We start from the raw sequence: 12,318 nt of genomic DNA on the forward strand, positions 1-12,318 counted from the left end.
AACTATAATATCTTCCTATTAAAATCCCAATTACGTCTTCGCAGCCACTTGCTCTTTTATAATAGGGGGCACTTCCCCCTCCCCCCCCTCCTAAGTGAGACTTGCCTACATGCTTTTTTACTTCACATCCGACGGAAATTTCTTGCAAATTTGAATAGAAAAATTTGCAAAAACCTTACATGTTAAGCACATTATTTTTCTCATGAATATCGTCTATTCATTATAAAACTTTTTTTACATTATAAACGTAAAATTATAGTTTTCATCTTTAATTTTTATCATTAATTTTTCTTTTATTTTTTTTTCATCCCTGTTCTTATCTGCTTTCTGACTTTCCTAACTGCACGCGCGCCCAAGAAGCCTAATACGTGCGTGCGGGAAAGCTGGATCGCATCCTTCTATTGGTTGAAGCTACACGGCTCATCGACCAATCAGAGAGCAGTATGCGTGCCTGATTCAGGAGCCATCTTGAATTTCTTTCAAAACACCGCATTATCTCTCTCCTGCGACACTTAGATTTCAGATCCTCAGATTTTCTTCAGGTAATGTTGTTAAAAGTAATTGTACTTGATTCAGACTTTAAATCGATTGATTAAGTTCCCTTGATTGGTCCTTAGATCAATTGGGTTTTAATCGATCGTAGAATAAAATTTCTAATCTTCACCCAGAAAGTTGGTTTCTAAGCTAGGCTGGTTTTAATTAGTAAACAGAATCATAACTAAAGTTTGAAATATTTAAATTTTAGTATTTTAAGAGCGGGGTTCAGTTTTCTGTTAAGTAATTATTAGAGATCCGAATAAGACGTATAATTATTAGTTGTTGTGAAAAGAATTAATATAATTTAGAAGGTTTCAGTCATAGAAATAAAAATATCGATCCCTTCACAAATAAAGTTCCACATTTCCAAACTATTTAGTTTAACAGTTTACTTCTATTTGAATTTGCAAGTTATATTAAAAAGTAAACTAAGTAAATGTATCCTCTCTGGTAAGTTGTATAAAAAGTAAACTAAGTAAATGTATCCTCTCTGGTAAGTTGTATAAAAAAGTAAATGACTTGGAAGAGTTTGAACAAACATTTTAAAATTTATAAAACTTATCAGATTTTTGCAGATTATAAGTCCGAAAACCTTGAAAGCGTAATTAAAGAAACGAACCAATTCATTTTTCATAACTTATTTCTTAGTAAACTTGTTTTAAGCGTCAGCTATTGGTTTATAATTTTTTTTTCTTCCATGAAGAGACCCCTTAAAAAGTTTAACAAATTTTAAATTTATATATTTTCTACGAGTTTGTTTTGAAACATTTGAAATTGGTGCTATCTTATTAAACTAGTTTTCTAATATAAATAAATATGTATATTTTTCTACATTAACTAAGTTTTATCAGCTCTATTTCTTAAGGAAGAAAATACTAAGGATGAGTTTTAATATGTAAAAGCTAGTTTAGTTAATCTTGTTATTTTGCAGTGGTAAGACAAGAATAGAGAAGTAACCATGCCAAGAGTAGAAGATTCAGAAAAGAAGTTGTTCGTTGGAGGACTTAATTATGATACGGAAGATAAGACGCTTAGGGAGTACTTTGAAAGGTTCGGCCCCCTCACAGATTATGTAGTCATGAGGTTCCCAGACTCCAAGAGGTCTAGGGGGTTTGGGTTTGTTACCTATGAAAGATTGGATAGTCTAGAGCACTGTATGGGTTCCCAGCCCCATTCTATAGATGGTAGGAATATAGAGCTCAAAAGAGCAACCCCTAGGGATGAATCTTCAGGAGGGGGTGGTGGAGACAGGAAGTATGGTAGGAAACGTGCGTTTGGAGACGATGACGATGTTGATGACCCAGAGAGCAAACTCATGAGGAAGCTGTTTATCGGAGGATTGAGTTACAACACCAGTGAGGATAGTATGAAGGCCTACTTTGGAAAGTACGGAACCATTGAGGATTCTGTTATCATGAAATTTCCGGATTCCGGAAGATCCCGTGGTTTCGGATTCATCACGTACGCGAAATCTTACATGGTGGATGATTGCCAGCGAGCCCGACCTCATGAGATCGATGGTAAGACTGTAGAATGCAAGCGTGCCACACCAAGGTCGGAGGCTAAAAATCCTGAGGCCCAGGCCTCCGTCAAGAAACTGTTTGTCGGAAACCTTATCGAAGAGATGACAGACGCTGACCTGAGGGACTATTTCAGCAAGTTTGGTGAGATCACCAACGTTGAGCAGATGAAGTGGAATGATACCGGTAAGAAACGTGGATTCGGATTTATTGAATTCGACGATGTCGACGCTGTCGACAAGATTTGTCTGATTGGACGACATACTCTTCTCGGGAAACGATTGGAAGTGAGGAAAGCTTTGAGCAAACAAGAGATGGCCATCATTAAGAAGGCCAAGATGAGCGATGATTGGAACAGAGGGGGTTCAGATTTCAATAATATGGGAGGTGGTATGAGGGGGAGTATGGGAGGAGGAGGTGGTGGAATGGGAGGCGGACATGGTATGGGAGGAGGTATGGGAGGGGGCATGGGCGGTGGTATGGGAATGGGAGGAGGCATGGGTGGAAATATGGGAGGCGGTATGGGTGGCAATATGGGAGGAGGTATGGGCGGTGATATGGGAGGTAACAACCAAGGAGGAATGGGAGGCATGAACCCCATGATGATGATGAACATGATGATGACCATGATGAACCAAATGTCTGGCGGAGCCGGAGGAAACATGGGCGGAGGAGCCGGAAATATGGGCGGAAGTTCAGCAGATGATGGAAAAAAAGATTCTGTGCCCGTGAAACCTGAAAGAGGATTTGGCAGTGCTGGCTCCACTGGAGCCACATCTGCTTCATCATACGGAGCTGGTTACAACAGCAGCTCCGGATACAGCGGAACCGGATCCGGATACAGCGGAAGCTCTGGGTACGGATCAAGCGGATACTCTGGAGATGCTTCCGCCAACATGATGGCGAATATGGCCAATATGATGGGCATGAACTGGGGAGGAAGTGGCGAAAGCTGGGGTGCAGGCGGAGCCAGCAACGGCGGAGGCCCAGTCCGAGGCGGAGGCTCCTCCAGCCGGGATTCATCAGCTCCTTACTCCAGACGTTAATTTCGCGCATTTTTTAAAATTCTTTTTTTGTATTTGAGACCTTGTAATAAGTGTGTATAACTCGTTAGATAACAAGAAATTTAACTAAATCAATGGTTCATTATTTCTCTTTTTCAGAAAACAAAATACTAACATTAGTGGATAAGTATGTAAGATGAAAACTTATTAGAAGTAAATAGCTAATCTAACTAGACGAAAGGAAAGAATAGTAGAAGGAGGAAGGACGAGGAAAGGGGAAACTGAACTAAGAATAAGAAGTGCATATAAGGTGAGAAAAAGGTTTGATTGTATTGACAAGTTTTAAGGTAGGTCAGAGAATTGAAATTTTATGAAAAACAAGCCTAAGTAGCGTACTGTGTTAGTTGTTAAAAAGTAATTAGATTTTAAAGACGTAGATGGTAGACTGTTCGTGCTATTTCAAGTGACCCTCCATGGAAAGATTGCAATGTCTGCTTTACAACGGCACCCTGTAAACCTTAAATAATGCGTTAGCTTGCACGTCGGTCTCCTAGGTTTAAAAGTTTTTAATTCTGATGATTCTTTCATGTGTCCCTGCAGTAGGATGCGCAATAGTGGTATAAAATCTAGTGAAACTTTTCTAAAATCATTTTACAGAAGCAAAATAGTATTCCTCTAAGAATTGTAAGGCATGTTTATCAAATACATATTTCACAAAGTTCAATATAGTGCCCCTCAAATGGGGTTTAATGATAAAAAATCACTAGTTTTTGCGAAAATGAAAAATTTGACAATGGGTATCCATTGAACCAGCTTGATTTACAACTATCAGAATTGAAAAATATTGAAAATTGGGCAAGTTATGGTCAAAAATAATTTTTTCTTTGAATAAATTTTATTATAGTACTAAAAAAATGTCTTTTTTGACCTTACTCAGTCAAATTTCAATATTTTTCGATTATGAAATTCAATTCGGTTCCAATAATACCCCATTCAATAAGTATTTCTAAATTTTCATTTTCACATTTACTAGTGACTTATTAAATTGAGGGGCACATCTTTGATTTTTGTGAAAAATATATTTTATTCCTAGAAGAATACTTTTTTCTTCTTTAAAATTGTCTCAGAAAAATTTCACAGCCTCTATGCAGAGAAACTAAAATTAAAATAATAATTTTTCAAGTTATAAACATCGATATCTAAGTCATTCTTGTTCAGACAAAGCACTCAAGGGTACCATTCGGGGTCGCTTGACTTTACAAATAATTTATGGTCTGTAGTCATGAATATGATCTCTAATATTATTTATCAGCACGCCAGAACCGAAATAAAGATTTCCTTAAAACATGCCATGTAAAAATGTTAATATATTTTCAAGGGGTGATTTTTCAAAAAGCAATTGTATATTTAACTAAATTGTGCAAAGGGATGAAACTAAACAATGTCAAGGGGGTAATTAAATTGTGCAAGGGGCAAAAATCAATGATAAGGTGGGGGGCGGGGGGGGGGCACATACTGTTACATTTCACGGGATTAATTGTTAAAATTAAAAAAAATTCATCTTTAGCTAAAGAACAGAGAAGTCTGGTAGGCGTGTCCAGAGAATCCTGGTGGGTGTGTCCTGCATGAAGAGGTGACAAGGGCGTGGCTGAGTATGGGCGGGGAGGTGGAGGAGGAATTCCTCCTGAAATGGCACGATCATCATACTTCATTTTTCCTTCTGGTCGAGGAGCTAGTTACCAGGTTGGTTGGTCCGTCTGTTCTAGTAGAGGAGCTAGTTACCAGGTTGGTTGGTCCGTCTGTTCTAGTAGAGGAGCTAGTTACCAGGTTGGTTGGTCCGTCCGTCGGTAGTGATTTATGGATTGATTGTTACGTTTTTTTTTGTATATGAAATTATTTTATGATGGCCCATGAATTGATTTTTGTTAATTTTCTGATTTTTGTTTGATAAAAAATGTAATAATTGATTAATCGATTGTTGCAAAGGTGAGATTTTTGATCGCTGAATTTATTGATGCATTGATCAATGGGTTACTGCATTGATCGATTGATTCAATAATGATTCATTGATTGATTCATTGATGCATCTACTGATTTTAAAATTTTGCACACTAAAAAACTGGAAAGTTTCAAAAAATGTATTAAAAGTTTTAAAATTTCAATATTAAAATCCCAAAAATAATGTTTTTTATATTTTTAAATATCTTTTAATTAAAAGTTAAATGAAAATGTTGTGCAGGGAGCAGTTAACCGACGTGACCCTCTCCTGTGGAGATATGATTCTAAACGCGCACAGTTTAATGCTCAGTGTATGTTCTCCTTATTTCAGGTAATAATACGGATTTAAAGGAACTGTAATCGTAAATTCAAGTGACCCTACATGCAAAATGGCAATGCACGATCAAAAACAACCCCCTGAAAACCTTAAACGAATAAAAAAATGTGGAAGATGTCGTCGTTTTTTACTCAAATGATTAAAAAAATGTGGAAGACATGATATCGTCGTTTTTTGGCCCGAAATATGTTAATTTCTGATAATTTCTCCATTGCTTTTTATATGCAAGAAATGCTAAACCACTTTCGCAGAGAATCCGCAAATAACTATTTTAAAGAAACAATAATATGGACATCTAATTTCTACTTTATCAGACAAAGCTTTTAAGGAACCGTTGTAAATCGGGCATTGCCATCTTTGCAGGAAGGGTCACTTAAAATTTCACTTACAGTCTCTTCAAAATGTACAGGGTTATATATGTTCTTAAATTTTTTTTTTGGGGGGGGGCCAAGTTTTGAAGCTATTTTTAATAAATGAAAAAGTATCCGTCAAAAGGCAAGTTTTTGTTTATTGATACTTTTTGTCCAGGGGTATTTTCAAAAAAGAAAGATCAATGAAAATAAAAAGTTGGACATGTATATTGTGAAGGCAATTTTCTTCATCCTTTTCAATTTTTATTCTCCAAATAAACCCTTCATAAATGCCTAATATCTCCGGGGGAGGGTGTTTTTTAAATAATATATATCCACAAATATTTGCATTTCAAAGGCATGAACTTAAAAGAAATGAAATTTAATTATTTTTGTAATATAAAAATCAATGAATCGATCCAATCTATTTAAAGTGTGTTGTGATTTGAGCATGCATTTTTCCTGTAAAAAATGGATCCGTTTCCTGGTCATAAATATTTAGTTATTTCCTACTTGTAAGTTTATTTTAATTTTCAACCAGATATCAGGAAGGCATAGGAAAGATATGTGTTATGCAACAAATATTGGTTATTATGTTCTCTTTGAATCCGTGGTTCCCCATATTTTGCAGAGCTTATTTTTTATTCACAACGGTACCATAAGTCTTGTCAGAGTAAAAATTAATAGAAAAATATTGCTTATTTTTGATGTAGGTTTGTGACTTGTGCACTGGAGGAAATTGGCAGAATTATTAAATACTTTCTTAGCTAGTTAAACGATGATTTCTTCCACAATCCACATTATTGATTAGATAAAGGCTTGAAAGAGTACCGTTGTGAATCGAACCTGTCCATTCTAAGTAAAAAAAATCACTTAAAAGTTACAAACAGTTCCTTTAAAGGGACTGTAAAGGAAAAATGAAAGGGGGTATAGGATGAAACCTGAGAATCTCAGGCGTTAAACGATACATAAAAAAAAAACATAAATCTGATGTTCCTGTCGCGAGAAATTGATATAAAACTGTGTAAAATTTATACGAAAATTCATAAAGATACGATTTTGTAGAAAAGTTGTAGTATTAAACAAATCATATTTAACAAATACGCAACCAATCTGAAAACGACGATATTCCACAGGAGCCTGAGAATCTCAGGTTTGCTCCTATTATAATTTATTTTTTTTTATTTTGAATTTTTAATGGATAAAATTGATAATATTATTTATATATATAGTCCATAAAGTCCGTCACTGGGAACTTTAGCCAATGGCAGTGCAGTCTTGTTGTCACGTGATACAGACGGAAATTACGTGACAACTATACATTAGATATATAGGTATTGTTCAACTCCTGAGATTCTCAGGTTTCATCCTACACCCCCTTTCATTTTTCCTTAACAGTCCCTTTAATGATTAATATATTTCAGGAGTTTACTGTCTGAAAACCAGCATCGTGAGAAGCATCATATTATACATTTAAACGGTGTCTCTGGCAGATTAATGCAGCAGCTACTTGTATATATGTACAGAGGAGAATTATCTATTGCACAGGTATGCACACTGTACACGGTAGATCAATGTAACAGTTACTTGATTATATGTACAGAGGAGGGGAGAACTATTGCACGGGGATGTCCAGTGTACTTGGTAGATTCATGCAGCAACTTTTAGTTTATATGTACATTATGGGGAAATATTTTAATTTAAAAAAACGCATATTCACATAGTTTAGGGAAATTTGTATGGGGGAAAAGATATGAGACAAACATTCCCTTTCTAATTTTGTTTCAATATGTTCTGGAATAAAAAAGTTTAGGGAAATTTGTATGGGGGAAAAGATATGAGACAAACATTCCCTTTCTAATTTTGTTTCAATATGTTCTGGAATAAAAAGGCTTGTCTTATGATTTTTAAATTTCTTGTCTCCTTTTCCCTCCCAATAATACTTTTTCTCCTACAAGTCATAATTCAGCGATAAATAACCAAAAAAAAAGTTTTCAAAATAATTTTTTCTAATTTTGAATAATGTTCAGGATGATCTGGGCCCTCTAATAGAAACTGCGAGATGTTTACAGATTAAAGGTCTATCAATGGCCAGCTCAGATATTCAAACTTCTAGGAATTCATCTAAAAAACGCTCAGCTAGGTTAGTCAAGATTTTATATTAATACTAGTTAGGGTACGGATCTTTGTCAGCAGATTTTTTTAGCCAAGTTAAGGACTGTTCCGTGGTTATAACGAGTTGCCCAATCAAAAATTAATATTGATAATTAAGGAACAAATTTTGTCTACTATCGACAATTATTTTTCTAAAGATGAAATTTAAAAAGAAAAAAACGATAAAATAGTTGATGTACCATAAATCGCAAAATAATATGAATTCAGTTCAGTAATATTTAGTGCTTAGGATCTGTTGGATCCGCAAGATTTTGGTTTCCTGTATCCGGATCCGCAAAAATATGTGGATCCAAGGATCCGATCCAAGGGGTTAAATATCAACCAAAAACTGTAGAAAATACACTTAAAACTCAATTCTGAACTGTTAAAAAAAGTTTTACTATAAAAATTTCCTGATCCCTGAATGGTTCATCAAGATTTAGCATAAAATTATGCGAAAAAAGTGGAAAATATTTTGACAATTCAGCTGTTAAAAAAAAATCCGTGAATCTTAAAGAAATGTTCATGACCTGGATCCGGATACATTTTTTTCCAGTGTGAATCCGGATCCGGATCAGCATAAAAATTAAATGGATCCTGAGCACTGATAAGGTTATTATAAATAAGTAAAGTTTATCAATTTTGTTGTTTTTAGTCAAACTCCAGAGCAGTCAGCACTTCACAAACCAAAGGAGAGAAAAATAGCAAGAAAACATTCGCCAGGTAAATTATTTTTAATTCTTCAATTAATATTATCATTTTTTATTATTTACAACATATTTAGCAATTGTATCATCTCTCTGAAAAATTAGAACCAATAAAAATTTAAACCTCCGAAGGATTCAATTATAAACCTGAGGGCTTAGCTTAGCCCAAGGGTTTATTAAAGAATCCTAAGCATGCATAACTTTCATAAATAAGTTTTTTTTTAGCAGAATTCAATAAAATTGTTGTAACACAAAAAAAAACTTTATTTAGCAATGGGCATATCATTTAATCTTGTAGGAAAGTCGATGTAATTTCAAGGGACCCCCTAAATTCTAAAAGCTATTTGAAGGGTCACATTCGGTGTGAGCAAAAAATTTGAAATTATAGGGTTTTGTATCTAATTTGGGAAAATAAACTATTTTTTTAGGGCAACATGAGTGAATTTTTTAGTATTAAGTAGCAAAAAGGATGAAAAACTTCCTTTGATATCCAATTTTGCATTTTTACCAAGTACATGAAAAATCTTTTTCTCCTGGGGTAGTAATTTTAAATTATATATCCCTGAAATAACATTGACACTGTCGACAATCTCTTCTAGAATGGTTCAAATATTGTTCACAATATGGCTAAGACCAAATAGATTATCAAGTTTAATAGTTGGCAACAGAGAAATGGACCAATTATTTACGACATCACACGTGTCAAATCTAACAAGGACGACGAATTTTACCTACATTTATATATGCCAAATTATACACGTAAATAAAGATTTTTAATTAATTTAATCATTATAGCACCTTTTTCATTTTTGTATATTTCTATTGTTTTTTATCATCCTGACAGAAACAATCACAAGAACTGACGATGGTCAATCCAGACCTAAATATATTTTCAATAAATGTGGAACTAACTAACGTCTACTTTTTTTTAACTCTATAGAGGTTTGGTCCATCACAATCACCGAATTTTAAATATTTCCAATATGTTCCTAAGTTTATTCAAAAATTCAGAAAATAAATAGTTATCCTTTACAGACGATATTTCATTAGAGAACTACCATTTCTAATTGACTGCATTTCCGCCGGATCTTGGGGTTTTCTTCAGAAAAATGTTTCCAAAGGACTTCCCTCTAGCGGAAGATTGCATTAAACATTTTTGTTAAACGTTTTAATGGTATATATCAAAATTAAGTTAAAGAGTGTTAAGTACCATATCTGTTTCTACCCGATTATTTAGTCAAGAGGACATTAAATAAAAAATGTGTAAAACCAGAAAATAAAAATTTTACATTGCACTGTAAGTTCAGCATTTTATTCAAAAATTATGACTTTTATTTATAAACTGAGTTGACACATGTGACGTAGATACATCTGAAATGAGAGTGTACGCATTCTGCGTTGCCACCTATTGTACTGGATGATATTTTTGGCTGAGACTGATTGTTCAAAGCCGTATCGACTTATTTATTAACTATCAAATGAAGAAGTCAGGCTTAATGTCGGGGAAATGTCCGACGAGTGACGACTTTAATTAAAAATGACTGAAGGCGTAATTTCATGTGTCTTTAAATGCAAAGATGTCTAATGTCGATGCCCGATTCAACATGTAAGATCACTTGTATTTACGCGTACAGTCATAAAAAAAAATTTGACCTCGGGAATTTATTTTAGTAAAATGTTTGTTGGGTCCTCGAACTAGTTCTCCTAGCCTTGAGGTTCACGAGATCACCAGAACAACTGATCTCGCGGTCGGTCAAGACTTCGTCGGAGCCCATGACCTCGTCATAGAGGAGGAGAGGGAGGAGGACGAGGAGGAGTACTCGGGCATGACCGAGTATCCACAGTATACGATCAAGGAGTACTCGGAGAACGGGGAAAATTATGGAAAAGGAGGGAAAGGATCTTTTCAATCTGGACCCGTGGTAAGTCTTATAAACAATTTGTCATCAAAGATTTTTACATTTTCATCCGTATTTGGGCAAATAGGGACAATAGCGATGTCCTCAAATGAATATCCTTAAATGCCTTACCATTTTTAGAGTGGAATATCAGATACGCAACGGCACCCGTAGAAGCTTTGTCTGATCAAGTATTAATTTAAGTATGTCCCCATGTTTCTTTGATTAAAAAATGATTATTTTTAATTGTCAAGCAAATTTCTCCTGTAGAAACAAAATGGGGAAATTATTTGATTTTAACACTTTTTAGCTACTGCTAGCAATACGACGATATCTTCCACATTAATGATCAGAAAAGTTGTAACAGGGAATCGTTCACAATCGAACATGCTCCTATTTAAATGGAGTAGGGTGTCACATTTTTTTTAGATATAGATGCCACACTCCCACTTAGATCCTGGTTCATTTTGGTCTACCGAGTCTAAAGAATTTTTTTTATTTCGGGAACAAGTCGGACTATTCATTTAAAAATGTGTTGATTAAATTTTCAAGGATAGATAGCATAATCTCTCATAAACTCTGAAAGAAATAGTAAAAAAGATATATTTTTTACTGAGAATTCCTGTGAATCCTTAATAGATCAATTAATCTTAAATATATCACCATTCTTGATGGATCAATTAATTTTGAATGGATCATCATTGTGAATCAACAATAGATCAATCTCATCCTCAATGATCAATTCATCTTAAACAGATTTAACAAGGTGAATCAACAATAGATCAATATTATTCTTGATTGATCTGTTATTCTTTAACAGATCATCATTGTGAATATTCAATAGATCAATCTCATCATTGATAGATCAATTAAGATTAAATAAATCAACATTGTGAATCAACCTAAGATCAACCTCATCCTTTTTCAAGATTAATAAATCTTAAACAGGTCAGCATTGTGAATCGACAGTAGATCATATCATCCTTAATTGATCAATTAATCTTAAATAGAATCAATATTGTAAATAGGCAATCTATTAAGGATGAGATTGTCTATTAATAATATTGATTCTGTTTAAGATTAATTGATCAATTAAGGATGAATATTACCTACTGTCTATTAACAATGCTGATGTGTTAGAGATTAATTGATCTACTGTCAATTCACAATGCTGTTTGAGATTAATTAANATGGAGGGTCATTTCAAATTACAAGACCCGAACCTATTCTAAACCTATCTTTATTCTAGTCTCTGCCTATGTTACCTAAACCACTATCTAACTTAAACTGCTGAGACACGAACCTATTCTAAACTGATCATATATATTTTAGTCCCTGCCTATGTTACCTAAACTATTATCTATCATGAACTGCTGAGACTCGAACCTATTCTAAACTGATCATATATATTCTAGTCCCTGCCTAAGTTACCTAAATCATTATCTATCCTGAAAACTGCTGAGACTCGAACCTATTCTAAACTAATCTATATTCTAGTCCCTGCCTATGCTACCTAAACCATTATCTATCCTGAAAACTGCTGAGACACGAACCTATTCTAAACTAATCTATATTCTAGTCCCTGCCTATGCTACCTAAACCATTATCTATCNTATTATCGGGAAAATGAAAAATAAAAAATTCGAGGAACAGTGTCTAATTTTACTTTTGCATGCCTCAACTACGTCAATTTAATTTTCTGGGTCACTTGAAAATACGTCATTAGTTACTAAAAAGAAAATAAGAAAGCTCCCATAATCCATAACCCTGATAGATGTTTCCACTAAAGAGATAATAATTGTTTTGTTCTAGC

General features: G+C 34.3%; 1 protein-coding gene across 1 annotated transcript; it reads left to right on the plus strand.

The window, feature by feature from the left end:
• The first annotated feature begins 434 nt into the window (after window positions 1-434).
• Window positions 435-3,224, plus strand: LOC111706371 (heterogeneous nuclear ribonucleoprotein A1, A2/B1 homolog). The gene is made up of 2 exons (XM_023479233.1): window positions 435-542; window positions 1,469-3,224. The coding sequence occupies exon 2, from the start codon at window positions 1,496-1,498 to the stop codon at window positions 3,101-3,103; it is 1,608 nt and encodes a 535-aa protein (XP_023335001.1). The 5' UTR covers window positions 435-542; window positions 1,469-1,495; the 3' UTR covers window positions 3,104-3,224.
• The last annotated feature ends 9,094 nt before the right edge of the window (window positions 3,225-12,318 follow it).

Source organism: Eurytemora carolleeae, unplaced genomic scaffold (genome assembly GCF_000591075.1).
Source record: "Eurytemora carolleeae unplaced genomic scaffold, Eaff_2.0 scaffold640, whole genome shotgun sequence".
Lineage (NCBI taxonomy): Eukaryota > Metazoa > Arthropoda > Copepoda > Calanoida > Temoridae > Eurytemora > Eurytemora carolleeae.

Bases quoted from the DNA above. Each gene is read 5' to 3' on its own strand.
- LOC111706371 (XM_023479233.1), top strand. From the start codon at position 1,496: ATGCCAAGAGTAGAAGATTCAGAAAAGAAGTTGTTCGTTGGAGGACTT.